Genomic DNA, 27,270 nt, shown 5'->3' with positions numbered 1-27,270 from the left:
CTCCATAAGCTAAAAGAAAACATAACACCACGCTCAGACTGAACATACCCATAGGACTAAAAACAAATGTTCAAGTACATAAAAAGGAAAAGGCAAAGCCCATAGCACAAATCCGATAACCACTCACAGACAAAGCCACTACTTCCGCTTATGGATTTCTATGTAATCCATGGATATCTTCATGATAGAACAGACCAATAAAGAACCAGCTTGGTCCTTATACAATGGCAAACCATGTCACACAAACAACAATATCCATCCCCCGGTCCTCAGCACCAGTGTACTTGTATGTCCACATGCCATCGCGGTTGACATCCCAGAACGCCCCGGAGGCAGAGTGCATACCACGCTTGCCAGCATTGCTAAGTGCGCCATCTGCAGCAACGGACGGGTCAATCACGCCCTGCTGCACGATTGTGCTGTTCACGGTGAAGCGGTAGGCAGGGGGCTTGGAGGCATCGGGTGCGGTAGCAGTAATCAGAGCCTTGAGGATGGAGTTCTGTGCGGGGAATTGTTAGTATTGGCATTGCGCAATCGGATGGTGGTGATTAGTTGATTGTGAGGGTTGGGTGGTGACGCTTACGATAATCTTGGAGTTCCAGTCTCCGACATTTTCGTGGTCGTAGCCCTTGGTGGTCGCAAGGGCATTCTCGCAGGCCTGGGGTGAAATGTTAGCGCGGGGTCATTATCACGGGGCATTTTGGGGAAGGCATACCTCGTCGGTGATCTTGGTGAGATCCTCAATGGGGATGGGCTGGAGGGTTGTTAGGACCGTTTATGGCAAGACAATGGTAGTGCAAGTATTCCTGTTGCATAACTGCGGATTGATATAGTGCAGCCGCGGTGTCACTCGCGAGCAACGTACCGATGCAGAGGCGCCTTCGGCAGACATTGTGAATAAATGGAATGTGGTGGTTTCGGGAGTGCCTAAGAATGCTACACAGAGGATTTTGTTAGTATACGAGTAGATTGACACAGACGTTAACGCGTGTAGACTCCATTGGGTTGACATCATGTCTAAAATACCACGGGGTATGCGCGCGGCCCCGGAGCAATGCGGGGAGAAGAGGCGCAATTGGCGGGGAATTCCAGCGCAGATAGCCTCTCTCAAACCAGATAAATGTCTTCTCGTACCTTTATTGGATCTGAATAGTAGATAGGATTATGAATGTGGGATGCTTGTAGGACTGCTCCTTGCAATCTACGTGGATTGTTTGGATGTTTGGCAATCACTGGGGCGCTTGGCCTAAAGGGGTTTGGCGCGAGCTTGGTTCTGCCACGGCGGTGTGGAAGTATAAACACCATGTTCGAAGGTTCCAATATGACAGGCCAGATAATTATTATGATAAATTGTATAATATACATGTAGTGCATTCGCAGATAATAGGCCCCTTTATTCTGGTTAAATATACTATGCGTAAAAATGTAGTACAATGTACAAGACCCAACCATGATGGAACGAACGGGCGAATACCATGACACAGAACACCATCACAAAACAAACACGGAGGGAAGGAGTTGGCAAACGATTACTCTTCAGGCTCTGCTACCATTGTACATTGGACTCGTTTAAGGTGGAACTGCATTTCCTAGTTCTTCTCATGCGGTCTGCGGTTTGTCGGAATAAAATACGGCATTATTCCACTCGACCAACACAAAAACCACGGTTAATGTGTATAGCCTAATGGAGGCCATACCCCAGTTTGCCACGGTTCTCCTCGCAAAGGTCATGCTCGACCTTCTTACCCATATCTTCAAGTCGGTTCTTAATTGCTTGAAGCCTTTCGGTCATCCAGTCTTAATGGTATTAGTCTTTCCGAATAATGGACTCTCAATCAATTCGACTGTCCTTGTCTGGGTCACAATCTGACCATGAGGTCCGGTCCACCGGTGTGATGGTTGATTGGTAAGGGCAGCTCGATTCAGCTTTTCCAGAACTAATGGCCCAAATTATCCCCTGCTGCTACTAGTGGGTCCCTTAATTGGGGGGGGCATACACTTGTAGTTTAATTGCGCTTTTATTTGCTGTTAAATGGCACTTGTATTGCTTGTTGAAAAGTACCCTAAAGTGTGGCCTGCACAAATTTCTTTCTAGAGTACACCGACAACCATTGCCTAAAGGTTGTAGGTGTGAGCCTGAACATTGATGGTAGACACGGTCCAAGTCTTTCCGTTGTCAGTGGTCTTAAGACCAGAAGAAGTGGCCTCGTTAATAGCCAGAGTGTCGCCGAAGGAAGAATCGGCGGCATCCAGGATAATTGTAGTGTCGGCATATACTATAATGATTAGCATCCGTTTAATTACTGGGAAGTATACACGCTAACTCACCGTGTGCTGCAGCAGTACCCTTGCAGGCATCATCCTGGCATTCGACAGCGGTACCCCAGCCCTGTGCCTGGCCGGAGCCTAGAAGAATTGTTAGTTGGAGACTGAGGCTATGAATACCGAGGACTTACTGGTTGAAAGAGTCGACACGACCTCTCCATTAATGGAGACAGTCTGGTCAAACTTGCTGGTGTCGTCATTGTACTTGTCTATAGACTCATTAGCTCATCTTCATAAATCCCAGCAAAGCAGAACTTACAATGCATTGTGACCTCATCACCAGCATTGGCAGGGACCTGCTTGCCACCCAGCTGGGTGTCTTGAAGGGTACTAGCCCACGTGCACCATTGCCCAGCTGTTGCGCCACAGTTTCTGCAAGTGTCACTTATCAGTTATGTACACTTGCATTTGTTCTTCTATCACTCACGCGGCAGGGTCAGAAAAAGAAACGGCAAGAGCCTGGATCAGATCACCACCGCTTGTTCCCATACCGGGCCACAGAGCAAGACGGTCTTTCTGTGGGCTCGGGGCCTCGGGGAGGACAAGGGTTGTCTTTGCCTCACGGATCCATGACGAGGTAGGGCCGAGGGAGAAGTACGGACCAAATCCGATCTTGTCTTGGGCGTTGACAAGGCCGAGGAGGGCGAGGAGGGCGAGGTTTCTGAGAGACATGACGAATATACTAAGTCGATCCGATGTCGAGGGATCAAACTATGGACGAGAAAGGCGGCTTTATATGTTGAAATGTTAAATATTAAGGGTGAAGAATTGGCAATGACCCAGTTAAGGGGAAACATGAAGCGGATCATTCCACCTAGACACTCCACCAACCTATAATTTTTCCGTTTGATGATTTCTCCATTGTATAGTTTCTCCACCCCATAGGGTTAGAATTGGGACGTGCATTTAAGACATGGAAGGCATGATCGGGTTTAGTTGTTTCAAATGAGCTGTTTTGAAACAGACTAACGTTGTCGGTCTCCAATCCGAGAAAATGGGATCCAGAATAATATGCTAGTTCAAGTCTGTTACATACAATGTCTGGGGTGAAGACAATTATTTATGACCGGGCATATTGTACCTATCTGGGGGCTTTATTTCGAGACGAGCTTGCTCCGAGAGGAGAGATAGTTATTTTAGCCTAGCTGTAGTTCCAGAATTAATTTACTCGGCTACAGCTCCGGAGACTATGTATGCCTACCCAATAAACGCCCGCGCGGTATTTTAAGCTATTTTAGTATGGACCTAATAAGCTTGTTGCAAGATATATAAAAGGGGCTAGGAGTACGGAGAATGGGCTAACAAAACTTAATGATATGCGCTTCTTTTCGATACTTTATATCTTCATGGATATGGGTAACAGGGCGAATCGGTCATTGAACCCGGCTGGCCGGTTTTGCAAGTACTTTTGTGAAGACATCCTAACTTGTGCTTATGTTCTAAATGAGGAGTAATACATAGCCCAATAACCGTGTCCTGGTGTGCCCCGTCTTTGTCCGCGTGATGCGCTATCCCGGGGGCCAAAACGAACTTCGATGGTCTCCGTAATCCCCGCAACTAACCATCCGCACCATTTCGCCTCCATTTGCCATCCCAATATGTATAAAGTTTTTACTTTGATATCTCTTTTCCTCCCTGTGCATGTGACTGCAACGCCTCAGAACCATGACCATGCGCTCCTCCGTAGGGACGCTTGCGATGGGATTGACAGCATGCCAGTTCTCTACCACGATTATCTAAGTGATGTATGCCCACCAAAGCATCTGAACAACTCGGAGGGCATTTGCGACCATGTGGACTACCGGTCGAATTCTTGCGTGGGGTTCTGCCAACTCAGAACTCGCTTTGTTTATGGGAGGGAGTTTCCCTTGGATGTTTGGTGCAATGGGCCTCCTTGTAAAATTGCCGATTTCACCAAGACAATGACTCGGTCTGTAGATATAAAGCCCCAGTTCGAGAAAGGCTTGAATGATGGGATTAGTGGAGGTTGGCAGTCAAAGACCACAGCTGATGTGGGACCTCGGGATATGTCTTACAAGATGCCTTTGAAAGCTGGACAGTGTGGGTACTGGAGCTGGGTTCCTATCAAGAAAACTGTGTGGTAAGTCGAGAATCTTTGTTATTCGCTTGGTGGAAGAAGAAATGATGGAGATAGCTAACTCGTGTGTCAGTGGGACAATGTCCTACCAACAAACGGAAGCGCACCGCTGCGTGGATGATATGCACACCGTTGAGAATTACTGTGTAGATGCTCTACGACGATATCCCGATGGCACTGTCGACGGAGAAACGATCTTTGTCTACACTGACTGCATGACACGACTTCCGTTGCCGATGGATCAGCAGACTATCATATATAGGCTGCCGGGAGTCGCTCTGGATCAGGGTGAACATCCCTCGGCTCAGGACTTGGGCGGCTATCCTTCAGACTCGGAACAGCAAGTATTGTGAATGTACTTCGCTGGAATGGGTTCTGTACAGGCCTCTAGTTTATGCCTGATATGGCAGGCGTCAATCAGGCATCAGTGTTGATTCAGGCCTTTGCAATCTCTCGTCTCTTTCTTCTCAGATTTCTATCAGATTTCATTCCTTGATTCACCTTTTACTTTTCTTCTCTAGCTTAGCAGGTCTGCCGCCGGAATTGAGGCCTTACTCCTACAACTGCTACTATCTCCTTGGACTTGCCAATCCTAGATCGCAGACCCACTCCCTGCAAGGGGCCAAATGTCAAATGAAGGGCGTCGGCAAGACCGGGTCTGATGACACCGAAGCCTTATGCCTCCAATATAAAATTCTGGTTATCCTGTGGCCAGGTCCAAACACGTCTCGGATTTTCTAGACGAGCATATATTATTGTTCCTATATTTCGCCTCGAAAATGGGCCATTTCGATAAACACGACTTGAAGAAACCCTGGATTGAAACGCCTTTGATCGAGTCGGCGACACTTTCAAAAGCTGCCGGATGGTAAGATCGGGCTTTTATTCTCATTAATCGATGTTCCGGACACTGAACGGACTGTAGTAGAATTTTTCTCAAATTAGAGTCGCTCCAACCGTCCGGCTCATTCAAATCGCGGTGAGTGCGGCATTCCACCTGGAGGCGTGTCAAAAGAGGTCCGTGTTCTGATACAGAATTGACTGGTTTAGAGGCATTGGAAACTTAATCCTCACATCTCTTTCTGATCCATCAAACAATGGCAGAACCCTGCATTTTTTCAGCTCCTCGGCAGGCAATGCGGGGATGGCAGCAGTCATAGCCGCCCGGGATCTCGGTTGTCCCTGTACAGTTGTTGTTCCACTTAGCGCGAAGCCTACTATGATCGAAAAAATTCGTGCTGCAGGGGCTTCCGATGTTATCCGCCATGGTGCCAGTTGGTTTGAAGCAGACGCATATCTGCGGGAGAATTTCATCGAAAATGAAGACAGCAAGTTGGATCGCTTGGTCAGGAACATCTATGTCCCACCATTCGATCATCATGACATCTGGCGAGGTGCAGGGACTCTGATTGATGAGATAGTTAAGCAATTACCAAGGCACAATGGTGAACCCGATACCGATCGTTCTTTCCCGGCAGATGCAATCGTTTGCAGCGTTGGCGGTGGCGGTCTTTTGAACGGGATTATCGACGGCCTTGAGAGGCATTTGCCAGCCTATCAACCGACAAGCCTTCCTAAGAAAGAGGCCAAGAAAGTTCGAGTTCTCGCTGCTGAAACAGCAGGAGCAGACTCGCTGGCGCACTCGGTACGCAAGGGTTATCTGCACACTCTACCTGTCATCACATCACAGGCAATCACCCTGGGGGCACTCTGTGTGGCACGGCAGACGCTGAAAAACGCGCAATCCCCTCCGCCTGGTGTTGAAGTCACTAGTATTGTGGGCACCGATGCTGATGCTGCGAAGGGAGTTGTGCGGTTGTGTGATGAGCTGCGGTTGGAGGTCGAGCTGGCTTGCGGAATAAGTGTCCAAGTTGGGTTAGATAGGCTAAGGGAAGTCATGCCAGAACTCACACCGGATAGTCGAGTTATCATCATTGTGTGCGGAGGAAACGATGTTTCTCCTGAAATTATTTCGGATTACCGCCAGAAGCTTGCCAATGGTTGGCGATGAAAGCTTACGGAAATTGGTGTGTGAAAAATCTGACGTTGGAATTGGTTGGTGGAAGGTCATGAATTACCTACTCTCCCATCAACGATGGAGGGGATTGAAACCACTGTATGAGGTACAGTTTCGGAAGGGATCTAGTTTCCAATCTCATCCTCTTGTTCTCACTCAACGTCAGTCTACGTCTAATAATGATAACCCAGGTTAACCCCATGCTAGCAAGTTTATATTGAGTCTTCAAAGCCCAAATATCACTGCAGACGAAGAGACCCATGATTCTCGGCTTCGTCCAGCGCGTCGGCAATGCGCGATCCCTCTCCCTCAAACAGCATCCCGTCGTAAGTCGCCGCACCCAAAACACAGCCAACGATAGGGGCGAAGAGGGGAACAACGAAATAGTAATTGGCTGCCGTGAACACCTCCCGGCCATAGATGATAGCAGAGAACAATCTCGGCCCAAAGTCTCTAGCTGGGTTAATGGCCTAGTTTCATTAGTACGACTTCCTAACGTGATAAGCGGGCGAACATACGTAGCCGGTCTGCCAGCCCAAAGCCGCTCCAATCATAAGCAGTAGCAGAAAGAGAGCGATCTGTGGAGCAGGCAATCGATGAGCATTTCTCGGGTCGGAGATGCTGAGACAGCCAAACATCAACACAGCCGAGCCCAGCATCTCAGAAAATACAGCCTCCCAGTTCGACTCGAAGAAGGCACCAGGGTAGGTCGAGAAGATCCCCGCCGAGTGATGACCGACCGGGCTCAGGATCGATCCGCCGGGAATGGTGTATTCGGGGTCCCAAGCTTTGATGGCTGAACGGTAGTTGATATATACGATGGCAGCGCCGACAAATCCGCCCAGGAACTGAGCAGCAAGCTTGCCGGGGACCTGTTTCCACTGCCCTTCATATGGACGCACAAGAGCAAGGCAGAGAGTCACTGCCGGGTTGATGGTGGGACTGGGATCAGACAAATAGCTAGAGAGAGAGACGGCAGCGGCCCAGGCGACGTTGATGGACAGCCAGGTGCCGTAGTTGTAGTCGGACAATAGGCATTGGGCGACCACTCCATCCCCGATGACGATTAGCAGAGCAGTCCCGAGGAACTCGGCCGCGTACGGCTTCAGTACCCGGCGATGGATCATTTCGATTAGGATGATATTGTAATCCGACTCGGGTACAAGGTGGGATATAAGGTGGGATGCCAACCCTGGAAGCCCCTGATTTCTACCAAGGTTCAAGGTTGTTTGACGGTCCACGGGTGTTTACATAATTAGATTATCTGATCTGTGACGTCATATCAGTCGGACTTTCTTCGGCATTCCTACTTAAAAGGGATAAGCCAAGACCTACATGGTCGCCATGAACAGTATATTTTATGTCAAACAGTAAGACTAGACCGAACAAGTTATGCTAAGAGGATGGAACTGAGGCTTGAATCTGTAGGGACAGCATATCGCTTGATTCTATCAATTTTCCCAGCCCAGCGAATTTTAAATCTGTTCCCAAGGGACTACTGTTAAATTGTCAATTTTGGTTGATACTACTAACTGACATAAACCTATGCATGAGGAAAATCCAACCATATTGCTAGCAACACTATATCAAATAGAAGTTGTAAGTAGTAACATACGTACCGAAATAATCCAAGGGATACCTAGATCTTTCCTCAAACATCTTCAATATCAAACCGCATGTTCAGGCGTTGGAGATACTCACCATCGTGAAAAGTAAGGATCCTTGCAATTCGCTTTCTACCTTGTCCCCACGCAGACAGAATAAAAGCCGCAACGATCCTACCCATTGTAGTACCCAGCAGGGCATGAAACTCGCTCGAGGGACCCCAGACCACCTGTTCGTCCGAAGGATACGGGAGTCCTTCAGAACCATACACCTCATCCCGAATACATCGCACCGTGTCAGTTTCAGAGATGTCAGTCACGAATATGTACCTGAGGCTGCTAAGGGGGAAATACATTTCATAGGCAGCCTTGGTAAATTCAGACATGTGTGGAGCAGTGCTTCGCCTTGATCGACGGATCCAATCAAGAAACACCACCCCTCGTCCAGTGCGTCCCTCCCAACCCACCGGTGGACCTTGTCGATTCCAGATTTCTACCTTGTTCAGCTCATCCGGTAGATCAAGAGGGTATATCCAGGTGTTGCAGATTGAATCCAACCATACAGCTTCGTGGGTGACGAAGTACTCCGGGGGTTGGGGGTTACACGTTACTGAAAATGTCGATCTGTGGTATGGACACCCCGGTTCATGTTCGCATTCCATCCATCTCAGTAGGCTTCGTCCTTTTTCTTTTCATGGAGAATACCTAGGCGTTGCGGATCAAGGGCTGAAGAGCTGGATTGGTGAGGTAATAGAAAGGTCTAATAATACTCACCAGCTCTTAATATTAATGGGTCTGAAAGATGTTGTCCAGTCCCTAGATTTAGCATGCCCGACATCATGAAGTAGAACAAAGAAAGTCCAACAATACCATTGTTTAACTGAGGTCTAATAAAAGAAGGGGTACAAAGGTAATGTGAACAAGAAGCCCTGTGAAAAAAGTAAAGAAAAAGCATCCAAAGAGCAAAAGAGCTGTAAACAAAATAAAGCACTGGTATTGATTAGAGCTAGCAAAGAGTGACTTTAGGGAGTCACACGAGGAGTAGGAAATGAAGGATATATAGGGACACTTATTTACGTACTTAGTTTAGTTCTTTATTTTTAATTCTATACGATTACTTATATTTACCCTTAGAAGGTTACTAGTGAATAACTGAATTTACCATATGAGAATGGGGACATTTCATATGATTGTTACTTTTGAGGGTTTTGAATCCGACTTGTAATAGACAACGCCTACATATACTTACAGGCAGGATTACACAGCAGGTAGCCAAACAGAAGTTGCCTACTGCCTAACAAACTTTAATCCCCCGGCCCTTCCATCTTCTCAGCAGCTTCTTGCTTCCCGCCTTCTGTCACACCAGGGTTGTGCTGCGCCCTATATACAGGCCGATCAGCACACGTAATCAACATGTTTCTTTTGAAGGTTATACTCACGCCTTAAGCCCAGCTGAGACCCTCATTGGGTCTTTGTTTTGATCGCCTCTTGCCTGATATAGTTCCTCGCGAGGTTGATCACCGCCGAGCTCATTCAGCATAGCTTGAGCATTCTGCTTTGCCTCTTCTGAAACGTTGGGGTTGCTCAGCGTGCTACAAAAGATAGCGTTAGGCGTTAGATGTGCTCGTTGGTTTTTATAGTGCGGAATGTAATACTTACGCCTTGTACCCACGCATCTGATTGAGCCTGTCTTCTGTTGACATGTTGGTCTGGACTAATGGGGCGGTTATAACGGGTTAATAGTGAGAAATTGGACTGAATAAAATCTGCCATCGATGGATAATTCTTGCGACTTATAGCATTACAATCATCAGCGAAACGCCACATATTCTTCCTGCGTCACTACATCCTACGAGAACTTGTTCTTCCTTGTATCATAATTATGATGCCATGACACATCACATCCGAGTAAATGAGGATCAGGCCGTCCAACCATATACCTTAGGACCCGACACCTGTCCTGGTTTCCAAGTTGAAATCGCTTCTGTGCCAAGAAATGTTGAACCGGGCGGCTGGACAAAGTGGTTCCGACGCGTTCTAGATATGGTAGGTTTCTTGAATCTGGGGACTGCAGTGATGCGAAGTCTTCCACACAAACGTAACCATGACGGTCCCAAACCTTCCCATCCAAGTGGAAATCGACTTTTGAATATGGGATCTGAAAGAACGTATTACAAAATTTATTATGACCTCTCTCCATACGCCTAATGTCCAAGTTTATCTCACCTCTTCACTAGCCTTTCTCACCAGGCGGGGCGAGTATCTTGGCGATTGTGGTAACGTATATCACTCAACCGGCTGCTGCATGGTGAGCGACCCCCGCCCCCCCCCACCCTTTCGGCCTGCTGCTTCCGCTCTCAAGCCTTCAGGCTTGGAACGTTCACTGAATCTTGACCTTCTTTTGAGGCAATATCCCTCTTGAGATTTATAAGCTTATAGCTATATCATAAGAAGTTATAGATTCTTTTGATAACATGCTTATCGGCATAAGCAAATCCGCTTTGATGGCTAGACTGTCCCACCTTTAGAGCAAAAATACTCGACCTTTCGTTAAGTTAAGAGAAGATAGAAAATACCAGTGGTAGGGTTGACACAACAACGTGTGATCCTTGGATGTAATAATGTGTGACGTAATGATTACTTTTTTTTTTTGGCGCCTCATGTCTATGTGAAATGCCGCAAACCGGTCTGCTTTCTTGCGTCTATAGATATCGAGATAGAGTAGTCCCAAACAGTTGTGGTACATCGAGTATCATAGTTTGGAGTCAGTGGGAAAGACAATAGGTTTAGCGTACGTAAGTAGACAATCGGGACGCTAAAGGTCGCCCGACACTATATCCTAGACCTACCTTACTTTAAGATAGGAGGTTATAAGACGTTTCCAGGTTACGAAATTGTCGCTTCCTATTAGAGGCTCGATAGCCGTGATAGCTCGGATAGGCGAGTTATAGACTAGAGCAGATATAGTGAAGGTAGAGAAAGCGGGGTAGATATATAATCAAGATATCGGATGATTCTTAGATACGTAGAAACGGCACCCGGGTGTTTGCTCCCGGGCTTATATCCTATTATAGTTTCGAGGTATAAATTGACTTATTATTCCAGAGGGGTACATGAGCCTATATATACAACAATAAGCCAAGTTGATTGGAAATCAACTTGCTTGTCTGTATAGACACTTCGGAGCTAAGTCTAACAGAGCGGCTTGGTTCCTGATCTGCACCAGCCTCATATCACAATAGGAATATGCGTTGAGGGCGGGGCAGGATGTAACGAAGAGGTTTTTCTAGCTTGCAGGATGTTACCTATCTAGTGCGAAGGTATACACCGGCCAGGGACCGATCCGAATTATTTGGGGTGAATAAAAAAAAAAGGAAAGTCAAGTAGGCCCAATTAAACGAGATGTATCTCATGTGACTATTCCATATTCATATGTCGCATATAATCCGCCCGTGATAATATTACCTACTCTAATTATTCCCCGGGGCTAAGGTCGTGCCTAAGCTCTAAACAGAAATATCCTTAAACTTGCCATGCAGTTTGATTGACATCCTTTCATTACGCACTTACCCTTCTCACTATTCTCATAATTGGTTCAATTCAAAGCCATAATCTTATTACATGGAAATTCCTGATACATACGACCATAGGGAGTGGAAAATAGGGCTTCCCGTCCGCTCAGCCGTACTCAAGGCACATCTACTTGACCATTCCAACCCCGCCGTGGGCGCGCTGGAGATTGGCGCTGACGGATTCGGCATCTACCTGCGGAGCTGTGCCATCGGCCGATCGACGGCCTGCCGACGTTAGCTCTAGTGGATGATGCACTAAGTCCCGTTGTTGAGGGCCTCGGTAGTCGAGGGATCTGCGCGAATCACATTGAGTAGGCTGTTAAGCATTGTGAACTTCATTTTCAGCTTCACGCTGTAAACTAGCTTATTGTAGGTTGTTTGAACATCGGAATTGTCGGTATACTCGGTGGAGAGAAGGGATGCGTCCGATAGAACTGCCATGGTGCCACTTTTGTATAGTTAGTATGGTTAGAACTATTGGAGTCATATGATTTTCTAAATATTTGCCCGGTCTCAACCCTATATTTGGACTTTGACATCGGACAGATTAGGCTCGGGTATCTTGCAATGAGTCTAAGAACTAGGCCTCTAAGACGCAGGTAGTGTACGAAGCATACAAGGTCGCCATTGGTAGGCTAGTATAGATTCTATCACCCTTTTCTTCTTCCCGATTTTCCCCATCTTCAGTATTTTAGCCCTCAACAGCAAACTGTGTAAATGTAAAAGGTTGTTGCACAGTTATATAAATGTTAGCTTTCTCAACAAGATTATACGAAAACTTTCGGTCGTCAGATCTTTGCTCTTCCATTGTCATTATTGATTTGCATGCAACTCCAGATCAATCCACACGATGTAATCTTTCTTTTCCGTTTCTGTCTCACCTTTGCGGTTCTTTGTTCCAGGGCAGATGCGCAACGCGCGCGTCTTCCAGTACCATTCGGCCTTGTGACGAATTCTCAACACGAAGTTAACCATGTACGACTTAGCACCGCATGTGATTGGGGGTGAAAAGCTCCTCAGTGTTGTCCGATCCGGATGGCGAAAGCGGTCGCTACTATAGTGCTCGGCTCTACTGCGAATCCAATCAATTTCTTTACAGTGTGTCGGGTTACACGTGCCTTGCTGACAGATAGGTTGGCTCTCGGTGGCCTATTGGTGAAACTGCGGGGTCGCCATCGACTAGTAACTAGCTTGTTCTTAACACCTAAGCGCCCTAAATAGAGCGGCCCGCATTCCCATGCACTTCCCGTAGGCAGCCGCAAAACTATATAGTAGTGATTAATGAGGAAAGAGTACCCAGTCTAGCGTCACTGCGCATGACAGAAGTTCCATGTATCTGTCTCTCTGAGCCTATCAAAAGCCGCTGAGGACCAATAGAGGCCGGATAACCCCTCTTTCCATCCCGACGCAAACACAGCCCCGAGATAGCTCTCTACCATGCCTCATAATGTCAATGCTCAATGGCTGTCAGTCCTTAGGCATCCATCACTCAATACTTTAGCGCTGTTTTATTTCTATTCTGGGAGCTGCGCCACGCTGTTGTGGCGGTACAGCCTGCCATGTCTACTGGGATCTTTCCAAGGCTCAACATGCAGCCTGAAGTAATTAATACAAACGGTTCTGCTCCAGATACTATAAAGTAATCGAAAAGAACCCTTTTATATCCAACAGTATCCTCCGATCGATTGTCTCTAAATTCCTTAAATTTCATAAATTCATCGTGCCTTCCCGATATTTCCACGTCGTAAATTCACCCATGGCTCCTCTATCCGAATTCATCAAACTCGAACCGGAGAGAGAACCTTGGTGCGCCGGCTACGCTCCTTCACAGGGCCGTCGTTGTCACGCCCGCACAAATGCACGCGGTCGCAGTTCGGCAATGATGCTTCTCAACGATGGTAGCAAAGATCTTCGAGTCGGTAGAAACATCGATACACTGCTAGAAGATTTAGCCCCTCATGTTTTATGCATAAGGTTCCACCAGAGCCAAGCTTCGGATCTTGTGCGTCGTTGGAAAAGACAAGTCCGTACATATCTCGATTCGCAGGTGGTTTCAACGCCATATACACGGCCAGTGAGAACATCATCCCAAAGGATCTTCGAGCCCGCTGAGGCGAATATGGAGGAGAGAATTGCTATTCTTCATCAAAAGCTTCGTGATGCCGAGGAAGAGGTCAGGCGCCTTAAGCTCGCTCAATCTGGCCTACCGGTCAATACAAACCCGCGTCATTACGAGGGTAGAAACATGAGCGCAGTCGTCAATTCCAGCAGCACAGGAAGCACATCAAGCAGAAATCCTCCTGTAAATTGTCTTAACGAGACATTGAGAGGAGACTTAACAGAATCTTCTACCAACCGGTCAGCAATCGCCGTACCTCGACCAGTTCAAGCTCAAGCCAGTCGTCAAACAAGTGCTGCCTCTATTTCGAGTACAAGATCATTGAACACAGCAACTATGCCTCGCATTTTCAGTAGCCCTGGTAACACGGCCAGCCAGGGTGAAACATTTCAGCCCAATCGCCGAGAGATCGAAGGAGAATGTGGTATCTGTTTGAACGATTTGGATGGTCCTCAAGATGAGGACTTGGACGCAGGAGAGGGGAGCGAGAACAGTGGTGGCTATGACCATGGTGATAATGATCAAGACAAAGATGATGAGGAGGATAATTATGATGGTTATGATGACGATGGGGACGATGATGAACCCCTTAACGAATTGGTTTGGTGCAAGGCACGCTGTGGAGTCAACTTCCACAAACGGTGCATCGACCAATGGCTAGAAACAGATCAAGCTCCCACCTGTCCGGCATGTAGGAGTAATTGGAAACATTGAATGGGTATGACATTTTTCCTTTATGAAATGGCGCCTTTGATATAAATTATCGTTCAATGAACTACACAAACTAGTGAACTTTCTATTTCTCAGTGCATACGCCTATTCTGGTTTTACGGCTGATATTACAAAAGCACAAACCCCCTTTTTGCTTAGAGGGTTGCATCTGGGTGGTGCAGTAAACAGTAGCCGGCCTGGGAGTGGCGGGGGCCTGAGCCTGGTGCGGAGCTGCCATTTGCTGAGCAGCTCGCTTCTGACATTTCTTTTCCTAAAAGACATTTAGTTAATTATTGTTGACATACATGGTATGTCTTTGTCTCATTGTGCAGACTGAGCCTTTTGCTCGTTTGCCATTCTCTTGTTTATGCAGGCTTTATATACACTCTGCTTTCCATAGATTCATAGATCACCTTTTCCTTCTTCCCAATTTTCCTCTATGCTAGTTTCGTAGCCCTCAACAATTATTAGTTAGGAAAGACTTTCTACAGTTCTATTAGTGTCTCGTAAACATGATAAATCCTATGTCGCGTGTCACGTGATCGCTCCTTCGCCATGCATGTATGTAGGTAGTCGAGACTACACTTCCTTTCCTTTGTACTACTTTACACAGCTCTCTGTCCAGTCCAGTCATACTGTACAGCTTTCCTTTATGACCTCCCTTACAGCGTAGATCTTAACAAAATAGGCGATCTCTAACTCCTGGTTCAACAATACGGGTGGGGCCGCCCGTGAAGAAACCAATCGGCCTAGTTCTAAGTGCAAGTTGCAACAACTCGGCTAATAAAGGCGGAATTTTGAGCTATTACACTAGTCGCGTTAGTGGTGCGCAAATAAATAGCATTCATCGACAAATGCGGAGCTTATGCTTATCCTTTGACATCATTTCAGGAGGTAAATTCAAGCGGCATACGAACTATTGATCGACCTTCGCACCCAGTGGCACGGTTTGTGTTTTATAGGTCGGAGCTAATACCAAAGCGGGGAAAATCTATGTATCATAACCCATTCGAACTTTATTTTATCTGCAGCAGAAATAGGTCTACTTTCCAAATTCAACAATTCGTTTACCTTAATATCAGAATCTACATCGTTATCTCAACGAAGCTTACCAACAAATCAACGTGTTAAACATCTAGCAATAATATCATTCTACCCCCAGTGATCGAAATTCAAAGGCATGCGCTACGCATGCATCTAGATTATCTATTTCCCAACACTAGTCTGACGTCGGTGGCATGTACGATTGTGTCGATCGCGTTCCAATTTGGTCGCATGCAGGAGTTTGTCATGATAGTGACACCAGGCGTCCTTCGCGCATTGAGGAACAGTTGGTCGCTTAATAAAAAGTTCCAATTCTCATAGTGTAGCGGTGAAGAGTTCCCTACGGATCCGAGAAAGCTCTCAGCTGCAGTGGATCTTTAGTGGGGAGATGTGATATGATTGGGCTCTTAAACTATACACCTCCAGTAGCCCCTACCCCCTCAGCCAGCCAGCCAGCCACGTAAGAATTTTGATGCTACTAAAGCATGTAAGAGGCTGCTCGCTGTCCAATCAAGAGATTACTCAGACATCCTCTTAGTTCATTCACCCTGCTTTGTGGATCAATTGATCTCTTCGGGCCCTCTATTCTGCCTCGGATCGACTATTGAATGGTCTCCGTGGATCCTGCAGCTCAAGATTGAAAGAGAGAAAGGTTGTCTGCCTTCTCACTATAAATATTTTCGCTAAGCCCTCGTACAGTTGGGTATATCTCGACCAGATAAAAGTTGAACATTGGACGCTCGAATCTTCAACATTGCAACCATGGGTGAAAGTAAAGAAAACCTTTTCAACGTCTGAACCTATGATAAGGCCGAAAAGACAAAGATCACGGATCGCATTGTCATAGGGTCCATTAAAGATAACGCGACCTTGGCGGACATTCGAGAAGCGCTTATTAAAAGCAAGCTCGACTCCAAAAAGTGAGTTATTGGCCCATCTCCAGTAAATGATTCAGGTTCTCACATTCGACATATGACAGGGCCCGTTTTCCTTTCTGCTCCAAGGATGGCGCCCGCATAGGGGATGACTCCAAATGGCAACTCTACAAGGAACTCACTGCGGGGGCCCCTACAAAACAAAGCGTGAGCGCTTATCCGATCGTTGGAATGAAACTCTGAATCATTGTTAACTTGCAGCTCAGAGCAAAAATGGAGACGACGAGCAACCCACAGAAGGGGCTTCCAAGGAAGGTGACACCCCTACTCTTAGTATCACCGCTCATGATGTGTATTTTGAGCTTTCTGAGGAGGAAACCAACCGAAAATATGGTGAACTCGGCGCCAACGTCCAGAAGCTGCTTGATACTCCATTGGATCTGGAGCTTGGTGTACGTGAAATACTTACGTTTTGTTCAAATTCGAATTGACAATAGACACAGAAAGACAAGGTGAATTTGCTCAGGGCGAACATTGCGGACTTTGAACTGGAAGGTTACAATCATAAGCAGTGGAAGTCGAAGGCTAGTAGTACTGATGCAATGTGAGTATAGCACGTCAAATAAACCTTGTCAATTCATTCGCTGATCATGCGCTAGCTCCGCCGGCTCCCTATCGGACGCAGATTGGGACATAGTTTCTCGAACCACCCATTTCTTGAATGGCCATCGAATGGTTTTCTTGGAAAACGCAGGTGGCCGAAGGAAGTTCCAAAGAATAGATAAAGCGCCATATCCTGGTAAGGAAACATTTCACGTGCATGGCTTGAGTGTAGCTAATCGCTGGTGAAGCCTTTTCTATCAAAGCGAGGAGCCTCGATGAGATGGGAATGACCGGTCCTAACGTCACACTTCCAACCGATAATCCAGTAAGTTATCTCCCTGATCGTAATAAGTTTCACGTCTAAGAAAAAGAAGATCTTGTACAAGTATCCTTTATACACTGTCACGGATGACTCCTATGTCAATGTGTTTGAAACTGCCAATGCTCTTTCCAACAGCCTTGCATCAAGCAACTTTTCATCCATGGATGTTGAGGCTTCAATGTCAGTCAACAGAAGCCCGAAGTTTTACATTACAATCAGCTAATTTATGGACAGCGGAGGAGGGCTTTTCGGCTACAGTGCTGCTGCCAAGGGTGGATTCAGCAAAAGTGACTCTGACGCCCTTGCTACCAGCGAACAAAGCAAGCAACGAACCATGAATATCACATACAATGTTAGTAGAGCTACCCCTCTGTCAATTTCGGAGCTGACAAGTGAGCACAGTTTCCGAGAGTGGTTCTGCATTTGGATAACGACACCTTGGAGCTGACTAAGGGCTGCAAGAAAGCCTTGGACCACATTATCAAGCTCAGAGAGGACCCGAAGGTGACAAGTTGGCAAGAAAGGAGAGCTATAATCAAATTCTATCAGAAGTTTGGTTCGTATTCGTTTTTACATTTTCTCCCGGCTTCTGGGCAAGTCGCTGACACGTGTGACAGGACATTTCTTTGCCACCAACGTGGAACTAGGTGGGAAGTTGTTTTCAAAGGAGGAATTCAGTTCATCCGATGTGGGGAAAACGGCAGAGAAGTCAAATGCCATGAAGATTAGCGCGGCGCTATCTTTTCTTCCCCAGTGGTGCAGGCCTCTGCTAGCTACAGCCAGGAAAGCCAGAGCGCGTCAGGTAGCGCTAGCCAGACCAGCAACATGAGCAAAGCACTTTCTTGGGAAGCTGTGGGTGGGGATACGACACTTTGTAACAAGTGAGAAGCTTCTCACCCGATTTGGCTTCCATTTACTGACCTTTCTTCTAGTCCTCCGGAGTGGAGTTCTACAGTCAAGCCCTTCAAGAACTGGAGAGTCATCAACGTGAGTGATTTTGTCTATGCTTACCCCATCCATGCTCTCGCAATATTAATATTGTTGGCTGACTATATCTATAGCAAAAGGACGTTATGGCAATTGCAGAGTTTATTGGGACATTCCCTGATTATGGTAAAATCCCCGAAATGTTCAAAATGATCAGCAACGAGTCCTCCCAAAAAACGCCTTGTCGCTTCCTCCTCCAAGCGGACCCTGGTGATGACGGAAAAATCAAGGGAACCCAGTACTATGGCCTTCGCAAGGATAATGGTCAAACGAGAAATGGTAAGTTCAGGCCAGATTGCCCGGTGACAAGTCGACCCCGCTAACAATTGACCAGAGGGAATGTTTGATACGTTAAGGGACTGGTGTCTAGAGGACGAGAAAGTCGTCAATGCCTTTGGCGTCGACGGGATTAACAAATCAACCAACAATGCCAAGTATAAATTCAAACAGGACACATATACAGATGGCTGGCATGAGTGGGTCGGAATTGATCCGCAACGCTCGCGCACGGTAGGAGGCGGCTGTATATTTGAGCTCGACGTTGAGACACAACTTGGGCGACCACCAAGGGTAGGCCCCCTAAGTATCGAGTGGTGCAGCATAGGACTGATGTTTGATAGTTGACATACAACACGCCATACAAATTGTTCAACAAAGCGACCAAAAGTTATTTGGCAGCGGACGTTGGCTGGGATGCGAAAATTGCTGGCAGGACCATGGGGCTTCTGTTTTACAGCAGGTCGGACGCGAGAATCGGGACATTTGTGTTCCAAAAGGCGAACCAGCCCAGTGCTACTGGCACGATTGACGAGGGCGCTAATGTCTCACTTCACTTATGCGACGAAAATAACGTTCCCATCGGACAGGTGAAGCGCAATATAAACGACCAGTCAACGCTAGGCGTCGAGCGAAGTGATTGCGAGCTGAAATTCCTCTTCGTCACAAACAACGCATATATGAGATACGATGAGAGTGACAACTGAAAGATGGGCGATAGTTGAGGTCTTTTTCCTTTGAGTGAGAGAATTTTTGTCTTTATTTGGGAAGTGCGTTTTGTTATTTAAAACTAAATCATAAAAGGAAATTGTTATTTGTCACAATTGACAGTACGCTCCGGACGCAATTCTATCGGACCGAAATTCAGTAAATGACGAAATGCAGTACGAGTCAATCACAAGTCCTTATTCGCTTGCTCGTAACTGAGCGGGAAGATATAGACATGCCCACTTTCTGAGCTCGTATTTTACGTCACTGGCTGATTAGTCACGTTGTGGATGACATCTATGTAGCTATGTAGCTATACATACCGGATTTATTCCTCATTTCTTTATTTTACCAATTCTGTGGGCAATTCTAGGTTGTGATAGGTAAGTGGGGGCGTCTCTTAACGCGGTGGTTTCATTCATCGTCGGTCAAAACAATGACTAGTCGAGTTAGACAGGGGACGTTAACTCCCGCAAATTATTGTACCAACTTCTTTCCCTTATGCTAAAGAAGCGGAGAGATAATGGTAAATTAGGTTGAACAATGCAACCTATATTAATGTCTCCTACGTGTTCGCGTTCGTGGCCCTCAAAACGTTACACTCCAACCGAATTCCAACCGGCCGATAACAAGCGAAGCAGAGTTGAACGGTTTGGTTTCACAATATCGTTCTTTTCTTGTTCGATTTCTGGTCAATACATACCTTCTCGCCTAAGCCTATACGTGTGTTTTCTGGGTTCCAAGTAATATGTTTCGCGTGCGATTAAAATCCGCTGGACTTAGGCTGGAAACGCTTCTATAAACCAAGGTCTACCTCACTCTATATTCTCTTATATACTTTAGAATCAGTGGAATTTAGGGCTCGCTTGCTTCTGGAAGTCTTAAAACCCTTCAACTAAGCTCTCTGTGCACACAACGATGAATTGGTTTGTAGGCACTAAATTGTGTGTGGATGCAAAGTATGAGGAGCTCATGATCTATGCGTTACAAATACTAATATTCTAAGCAATAAAGCCAAACGATAATTTTTGTCCCTTGAAATCTTTCGAAGAGAAGGCAGTTCAATGCCTGCAATGGAGTGTGCTGGATCTGCGCAACGAAAGGTACACACCATCCTACCTGAGACTGCCACGCTTCACTGCCAGCTTTGCTATGGTCGGCGATCGACACCTGGAAGACACTTACGAAGGGTGCACTTACTGGCACCACTAGACCACAAGTAGTATGTATAGGCTAACGCCTATTAAAATCTGAACCTAGGAAGGAAAACGATCCGGCAGGGCTCAAACGGTCCATTCCCTCTCTTATAGGGCTCGCACGCCTCTCCTATAGGAGCCTCATAGCCTATTAGCTATCCCAATACCGCCCATGGGTGAATCACTAAAGAGAGCTTGAAATCCTTACTCGTCCTCCAATCCGCGTCAGTACGTTTGGTATCCACACGGAACCAAGCCAGTCTACCGTGCTCTCGGAGAGCCGCGCGACAAGTGGGAAACCGGACGTGTCCAAGCCCTTACCTGGACACGAGAACAGTCACTTTCCGAACGAACACAGTTGAAACAAAAAAGACTTACCACCGTCCACTTGAGCTTGCGCACGGGCTGCTGCGGCGGTAGTAGAAAGCAGCTAGAACCCAGTTTGTACTGTAGTGGTATATAGTATATATAGGTGTCCCACATGTTGTGAGATCACACTGGTTGATAACTGTGGCGAGCTAGATCTACAAGCTGGCAAGAAGCAGAGCAAGAGAGTACTCTTGAGGCTACATGCTACCAGGGAGATGAAGGAGGAAGAAACTCTTGTTATAGAAACTAGCAAAGCAGGGCCTTTATATAACCCTGCCCTAACAAAGGACAAAAAAACTGACAAAGCAAAGGCTCAGTCTGCACACAAGAGACAAAGGCATCCCATGTATGTCAACAGGTACTCCATTTCAAGGTACTAAAGACGGGGAGAGAAAGGAAGCAAGATCTGGCGAGCTCTGGAAAGAGCTAATCAAACCAGGATCAACACAAACAATGCAAGCCCCGCCTCTTCTCGCTTAGCGAGGCAAAACAATTAAGCGAAGCAAAGAAAGAAAGAGAAGGCAAACTAACCATGACGGATCTGGCATGTGACATCAGACCAGATCGTAACAATAACTATGTAATCAAGGGGGTATGGGGCTAAGGCGTTAGTTTTTGCCGGGTTCCAGCTGAGAAGGTCTAGAAAAGACTTGGCAGGGTCTAGAAAAAAAAAAACTTACATAGTTTCTAGACCTCCCCAGGTAACTAACTAGTTAGGGAGCTGAGGGGGACTATAAATTATGTAAGCTTTTCTTAACGTGAACGATTAGGCTAGGTGAACCCCACTTACCGAGCTAACGACGAGTCGAGCACCGACCTTAGATATAGTTATATATTTCTTTGCTGCGCTAAAATATATCGCTTCGCCATTAGAACGGGGTAGACTACGCTATACTATTAATCACTTAACCGCCTTCTAGGGCTGCTAGCAAACTTCGCACTTTATAAAGAACGCACTAGGGATATTATAACTCTCTTCAAATTTGTTGTTGAGAAGATTGATTCTGAGGAGACTAAGGGCATAGGAGACATCAAAAAGTTGGTAGGAGACTATGTACTATAGAATTTGGAAATCCTGATGCGGGATATGGATTTTGAACTTATGCTTAAAAAAATGCCGTCTTTGGAAGAGGCCTTTTTCCGCCGGATGGGGAAACGAAGTAGAAATAGATCAAATATGATCTGGGGCTTTTGAAGGACTATCTAAGTTCTAAGAATAGCAGTAATATTGAATCAGGGGTCAACATAGAATGTTGAAGGTTGAAACTCACAATCAGGACCCACGGTTCTTATTTCTAGGAGATACCTATATTGCTCCTGGGAGACTAGTCCTCGCCTGTAGAGCCAAGGAATCAAACTTCCTTCAAGTTACTTACTATAGGCCTGTGCTCTCATTGTGGTCCTATAGATAAATAGTCTCATTGCCCTCTAACGAATGGTTGTGCTTGCATTAACTAATTCTAAGAACGATTCCATTATCTGTTGTGGAGTCATGCTTAATGAAACCTTATCCGCAAATACTACAACTGGTCAGCTAACTTCATACATTGTGCGAAAGGACAAGATACACCGCCTATAGAGAAGGAAGTATTGGTGTAAGACCAAAGATAATATGACTCCATGTAGGCGCCATTCTGCTTCAGAAGAGGCCGACGAGTAGTCCGAAAGAAAGATACAACAGGGCACGTTAGGCGGCACGATTCACCTACGCAGTATTCACCTAGGTAACCTGTGCAGGCCAGTTAGGCTATGTAGCAGATATCGATAGCAGTATCCATTACTATGTTAACAATCCGGTCTTGATACCTGTATACTGAATGAAATTGTGATTGTGATACAAAACACACAAAACATACGTTAGTGAGTAAAGCAGGAGAAAGAAAGCACAGCTGCTCAGCAAATAAAACAAAATATAGCTACATTTATCCATAAAATGTCCCCGGAGACGGCTGAAATCCGATTCCCGCTCGAGCACGCGATTCATGTTTCCTTAATTGCTCGAGCCTCCGGAGGAGTGTCCTCCTAAAAAACCAATCCCGTTTGACTGCGATTGAGCTTTAGCAACAGAGTTCTGCCTTTTACGACTGGGTTGTTTAGTTGTTGGGCTAGATTGCCCTCGAACTTCTTCCCTCAGTTCTTGATTGGCAGCAACATATAATCTCTGGGAGCTCATGAGTGGAACGACGGAAGTCAAAATCAAGGCATCATCACGTTCCAAGGAAAATAATCCAGGGAAAATGACACAAAGGTGGTCGTCTTGATGCTCAGCCCCGATGGTATCTTCACCACCCACGGGAAACTGGAATAGAGAATCCTCATCGTGGGCCCAATCGACTGGATCAAATTCCGTCTCATATCTTTTCGTGGAATTCTGAATAGGACGCCAGACCTCGATTGCCCTATCAACAACGTTCTTTATCCTCTCTTTGAGCTCACCATACTGGGCAGTTGAAAGAAGCTCATAAAGATAGTGGGACACATTTTGAACAACAGATTTGGCCCTAGACTGAAGTTCAGTTTCCTGCCCGTCACGATCAATAGAAAGCAGGACGGAGCGATAAAAACGTTCTTTTTCGTTATCACTTTTCGCAAGCTTATTCAAGCTCATCCTGAAATTACCGGTCTCGGACGGAAAGTAGCTCGGTTGAAAAATCTCGTTGTCAATTTCCCTGGATAGAATGCCCAACATCACAGCCAAACGCATTCCCTTAGCGGCATCGGAATTCGAAGCACTCAGGGGGGCAGGCTGCCCTTGGATTGCCCCATCTCGGATAGCAGCAGCAGTATCCAGTCTGAACTTCTTCCAGGCTCTATCATTCTTCCAGGAAAGTTAGTCTAAGTTTCAGTTTACCATATGGGGGCATAGAATATATTGAGAAAACGTACTTTGAGATTCTCGTCGCTCAAATTCTGGCGCAAGACGGTCCAAATTTCATTTATTGCGTAGTCCCAGATGCCCTCAAACCTATCAATTCTGGAACTTAGAGTTAGCAAGCTGCAATATATTACCTAGGGAAAGTACTAACATTGACTGCTCATCAATTTGGTGAGGTTTAAGGATAAAAGCATCGAACTTTTCGAGTCGACTGCGAGCCTTTTGCATGTTTTCATCAAGCGACTTCTTCTCTGTTTCAAGGCACACGCTTTTCGTTTGTTCCTTAGCAAGGAGGCTCTCAAGGTTTGCGGTAGTAGCCTTCATTTCGTCAACCGATGTATCTCTTTCTGTAAGTCTTCTCTGAAGGGAACCAATATCAAGATTGTGTTGTGCAATTATTGAGGTCATCCTCCTTTCGTCCTGCGATCTTTCAGACAGCTGTGTTTGTATTTGCCCTTGGAGTTCTTGAATCCTTCGAGAGATCTCAGTCAGAGATTTCTCTCTTTCTGTAACCGCTTTTCGAAGAGAAGCATTTTCTTTTTCTGCCTTTTCTTTCTGGGTGGTCAAGGCTTGGTTCACTGCAGAAAATCTGCTGAGCGCAACCAACTCATTCTCTTCTTGAGCTTTGATATGCTTCTGCAATTTGTCCAGCTTTTCGTCTCGAATCTGGATTTGGTCCTGCTGGTCTTTAACCTGACTATAAGTCGCCGATGCTTTCTGGAAATCAGGATCGAAAGTGAGTTGTCTGAATTGCTCAATGATTTTGTTCATCAAGAAATCTTCATGTTCCACCTTAGTAGAGACGGGCGAGCGTTGCGTCATTGTTTCAGGTGTTGTTGAAGACATAATGATTATAATGAATAATGTCCCACGAGAGTTTGATTTGGTTGAAATCTTAGAACCAACGTGATGGAAATGGCACGTATTTATAATTTCTTCCATACTGGAAGCATATATGGAATGCCCATAGTTTCACCTTTGATGTTGGGAGACAATGAGGCATTCACTATTGCGCGTATGGAAACAAGTCTCAGGGCTGTAGGAGCTTGGACCTCTTAACGCCTCGCTGAGCTGTCTTGCATATGCAAGACACAGGGTTCCGAGCGACGTGTTCTGGAGCAAATGGTTACCCGCTCCCACGGAGACGTATAATACAGAGGTTCAATATCGAAGCGAGTCATGAGATATTCCTAGCGTCCAATCAAAACCTCATTGCTCAGAAATGCTCTCCACCAAACCCGCCTCGTCAAGGCGATCAGTGTTCGTCAAACAAGGCGGGGAAGGCCCTGCAGCCAGGATTATAACGCATCCCGGTGTGCTATAGGTGGGTATGATGTGTGGCAAGTAATATACGATCGATTTTCGAGTTGCTTATGGCGGGTATAGTCAGTAAGTCACTGGGGTCGTATCTAATAAATCGCCTGCTGAATGTGGCTGAGAAGTGAAACGCATGAACGCTTTAAGTGCTCCGCCCCCGCTCGGTGGGTTGCCTTGTGTCAAGCAGCTGAATCAAGCTATCGGCGGCAAGTTTATCAAGGAGAATAACAAGACCACTTAATGAAGAAGGACAGCTAATACCTTCACATATGTATTAGCATTTATTATTTACTTTTGCGTTCGGTTATTAATCTGACCGATCTTCATCTCTTGTAGTTCCGACTACAGACATTAAGGCTGCCCTAGTGTCAAAAGATCTCTATAGATGTGGAATGCCAAAGAGTTACATCGATAGAATCTGCCTCTATTCTTCCCTCTAAGGTGTTGGGAATTACATTCCTAGGTTCCGAGGTACTACCAACTGACTGACGGTTTCGGGAGCTCCCGCGATATATAGTAAAAGCACATCATGTTTAACCAAAAATACGATGCGACAGACGGTTCTAAATTGCGGGTTCTTACCGTTAGTGATATCTGTTTGCGTAAAAATCCTAAATCGACTCTTAGAAAGCTTCTAATATAAATTGAGGTAAATTTCGGTCATCTAAAGGCTATCATCAAGCTACAAAATGGTGCAAAGCGCCCCGGATGAGAAGTTGATATATTTAGCCTACTAGCATATCTTTCGTGGCTCTAACTCCATAGGTGAGAAGATTGAAGATAGTCAAAGAGTGTATTAAACAAAACGAACTTGCTCTTACCGATATTCTACGAGAATATGATATCGACAGCACTAGAAGCGTTGCCAAGAAGCTTCTAGAGAACCGGGTTTTCGATTCGACTTTAAAGGCTAAGATTCGGTTTCCGGAGTCATTCGACGTGTCGCCTACCCGGAATGCAGAGAGAGAGGCTTCGGAGGCGGAGGCTGCGAGAGACGAGGCCGGCACTGTGAGAGAGATATCGGATAGGGACGCTTCAAAAGACTCAGCAACGTTTCTCACACCGAACTCCAAGGTGAACGGACATTCAGTGATGATCAATCCATTTACGCAGTATATCCAGAGCAGGATATGATAGAATCTACTGGCTGGCAGAGATCATGAAAGGCTAAACAATATGATAATATTGTATGAGAGAGCTATGTAAAGACAGAGATGGAAAAGGAAGTAGAGCATACTACATACATGGGAGTCGTCACGTGACGTAGGGAGATCTCAACAGGATACAGGCACTGCAGCTGTGCGATTGCTATATCCGGTTTACATTCATTATCGGTGTCAGCATCTGGTCTTAACTACAATACAAGAACTGCTTGAAGAGAGTTGCTTCGAGTTTGCTCAAGAAAATTTTACTCAACTCTTAGCAACGAACGGGTGGGCCTCTATGTAGTGCTATTAGCCAGTAACCTTTTACTGTACCCAACCGCCAGTGGACAACTGTGCGATCTTGACCAGTACTCCCAGGTATCGTAGTCTGGGTCTGATTTATCCGGTCGAGACAATTTGCAGTTGGCGACTTTGTCGATGCGAACCATGCTTAGTCCGTTCTCGATCTGCCTTTTCCATCTCGCAAGGCTACTCCCATTGAGAAGCAGCTTGATGCCTTTCTTTACTTTGATTTCCGTCCCTTCTAGAAGGCTTGTTGCTCGTGTGCGCGGTCCTCTCACGTGAGAAGTAGATTGTTACGCTTGGGTCTGGGTTTGTGTGGACTGGGGGCAAGTCGTCTCTAATCGTTGCTTTCTTCGCGTTCTTTCCCCAAACATCTAGCTCACTCCGCTTCTTTTGTATCTCGAGTTGTGCAAACAGTCTTATTTCGAAGAGATCTTTCTTGCGCTTGAGTTCTTCAATCGCGGATCGCAGCTCCTTCCGAAGAATCTCGACCTTGCCTGATCGAGTCGAATCTCCCAAGGCTTCCAAAAAGAAAGCTGCGGAGCAAGTCGCTCGACACGAGCTTTTCGAAGCTGGTGCACAGCAGAGTGTCTGAGTTCTCCAAGAAGGCCAATAAACTCGTTAAGGGGGGTTTCAAGAGTGCTGATCAGCGGGTTCGAGAGGTGAGAGAGTATCTTGGTCCATTCGGTAATTTCAACCGCCTCAGGACAGTCCCAAGCTCCTAGCTGGTGGATCTCCTGGGACCACGGGGGCAGTCCCAGAAGATATTGGTTATGAGGGGCGACAAGCTGGTATCTGTCAAAA

At 46.2% G+C, this 27,270-nt stretch overlaps 11 protein-coding genes across 11 annotated transcripts; 5 read left to right on the top strand and 6 right to left on the bottom strand.

Moving 5' to 3' along the window:
• Positions 1–217: 217 nt before the first annotated feature.
• On the bottom strand, positions 218–892 carry N7489_003920 (dynein light chain Tctex-type family protein; the record flags this gene model as incomplete). The annotated part of the gene is made up of 4 exons (XM_056709672.1): positions 218–499; positions 584–658; positions 716–754; positions 866–892. The coding sequence occupies 4 exons, from the start codon at positions 890–892 to the stop codon at positions 218–220; spliced, it is 423 nt and encodes a 140-aa protein (XP_056568093.1).
• A 1,223-nt stretch (positions 893–2,115) lies between these two features.
• N7489_003919 (uncharacterized protein) lies at positions 2,116–2,997 on the bottom strand (the record flags this gene model as incomplete). Its single annotated transcript, XM_056709671.1, has 5 exons — positions 2,116–2,276; positions 2,329–2,406; positions 2,457–2,534; positions 2,585–2,697; positions 2,753–2,997. The coding sequence occupies 5 exons, from the start codon at positions 2,995–2,997 to the stop codon at positions 2,116–2,118; spliced, it is 675 nt and encodes a 224-aa protein (XP_056568092.1).
• Positions 2,998–3,923: 926 nt separating this feature from the next.
• N7489_003918 (uncharacterized protein) lies at positions 3,924–4,776 on the top strand (the record flags this gene model as incomplete). Its single annotated transcript, XM_056709670.1, has 2 exons — positions 3,924–4,426; positions 4,497–4,776. 2 exons carry the CDS (start codon positions 3,924–3,926, stop codon positions 4,774–4,776), a joined length of 783 nt encoding a protein of 260 aa, XP_056568091.1.
• A 426-nt stretch (positions 4,777–5,202) lies between these two features.
• Positions 5,203–6,434, top strand: N7489_003917 (putative L-serine dehydratase; the record flags this gene model as incomplete). Its single annotated transcript, XM_056709669.1, has 3 exons — positions 5,203–5,291; positions 5,349–5,402; positions 5,474–6,434. The coding sequence occupies 3 exons, from the start codon at positions 5,203–5,205 to the stop codon at positions 6,432–6,434; spliced, it is 1,104 nt and encodes a 367-aa protein (XP_056568090.1).
• A 245-nt stretch (positions 6,435–6,679) lies between these two features.
• N7489_003916 (uncharacterized protein) lies at positions 6,680–7,567 on the bottom strand (the record flags this gene model as incomplete). Its single annotated transcript, XM_056709668.1, has 2 exons — positions 6,680–6,910; positions 6,959–7,567. 2 exons carry the CDS (start codon positions 7,565–7,567, stop codon positions 6,680–6,682), a joined length of 840 nt encoding a protein of 279 aa, XP_056568089.1.
• A 1,781-nt stretch (positions 7,568–9,348) lies between these two features.
• Positions 9,349–9,761, bottom strand: N7489_003915 (Con-6 family protein; the record flags this gene model as incomplete). The annotated part of the gene is made up of 3 exons (XM_056709667.1): positions 9,704–9,761; positions 9,484–9,636; positions 9,349–9,424 (listed from the first exon to the last, which is right to left on the bottom strand). The coding sequence occupies exons 1-3, from the start codon at positions 9,745–9,747 to the stop codon at positions 9,349–9,351; spliced, it is 273 nt and encodes a 90-aa protein (XP_056568088.1). The 5' UTR covers positions 9,748–9,761.
• Positions 9,762–11,871: 2,110 nt separating this feature from the next.
• On the bottom strand, positions 11,872–12,244 carry N7489_003914 (uncharacterized protein; the record flags this gene model as incomplete). The annotated part of the gene is made up of 2 exons (XM_056709666.1): positions 11,872–12,064; positions 12,234–12,244. 2 exons carry the CDS (start codon positions 12,242–12,244, stop codon positions 11,872–11,874), a joined length of 204 nt encoding a protein of 67 aa, XP_056568087.1.
• Positions 12,245–13,372: 1,128 nt separating this feature from the next.
• N7489_003913 (uncharacterized protein) lies at positions 13,373–14,449 on the top strand (the record flags this gene model as incomplete). The annotated part of the gene is made up of 1 exon (XM_056709665.1): positions 13,373–14,449. One exon carries the CDS (start codon positions 13,373–13,375, stop codon positions 14,447–14,449), a length of 1,077 nt encoding a protein of 358 aa, XP_056568086.1.
• A 3,001-nt stretch (positions 14,450–17,450) lies between these two features.
• On the top strand, positions 17,451–19,260 carry N7489_003912 (uncharacterized protein; the record flags this gene model as incomplete). Its single annotated transcript, XM_056709664.1, has 8 exons — positions 17,451–17,470; positions 17,525–17,642; positions 17,693–17,846; positions 18,045–18,171; positions 18,223–18,277; positions 18,352–18,556; positions 18,612–18,847; positions 18,898–19,260. 8 exons carry the CDS (start codon positions 17,451–17,453, stop codon positions 19,258–19,260), a joined length of 1,278 nt encoding a protein of 425 aa, XP_056568085.1.
• Positions 19,261–22,816: 3,556 nt separating this feature from the next.
• N7489_003911 (uncharacterized protein) lies at positions 22,817–24,547 on the bottom strand (the record flags this gene model as incomplete). Its single annotated transcript, XM_056709663.1, has 3 exons — positions 22,817–23,644; positions 23,713–23,800; positions 23,853–24,547. The coding sequence occupies 3 exons, from the start codon at positions 24,545–24,547 to the stop codon at positions 22,817–22,819; spliced, it is 1,611 nt and encodes a 536-aa protein (XP_056568084.1).
• Positions 24,548–25,707: 1,160 nt separating this feature from the next.
• On the top strand, positions 25,708–26,441 carry N7489_003910 (uncharacterized protein; the record flags this gene model as incomplete). The annotated part of the gene is made up of 3 exons (XM_056709662.1): positions 25,708–25,733; positions 25,792–26,092; positions 26,385–26,441. 3 exons carry the CDS (start codon positions 25,708–25,710, stop codon positions 26,439–26,441), a joined length of 384 nt encoding a protein of 127 aa, XP_056568083.1.
• Positions 26,442–27,270: the final 829 nt, after the last annotated feature.

Source organism: Penicillium chrysogenum (assembly GCF_028827035.1).
Source record: "Penicillium chrysogenum strain IBT 35668 chromosome Unknown utg000002l_segment0_segment0, whole genome shotgun sequence".
NCBI classification, from domain to species: Eukaryota; Fungi; Ascomycota; class Eurotiomycetes; order Eurotiales; family Aspergillaceae; genus Penicillium; species Penicillium chrysogenum.
This window is presented reverse-complemented; position numbering and strand designations above follow the sequence as displayed.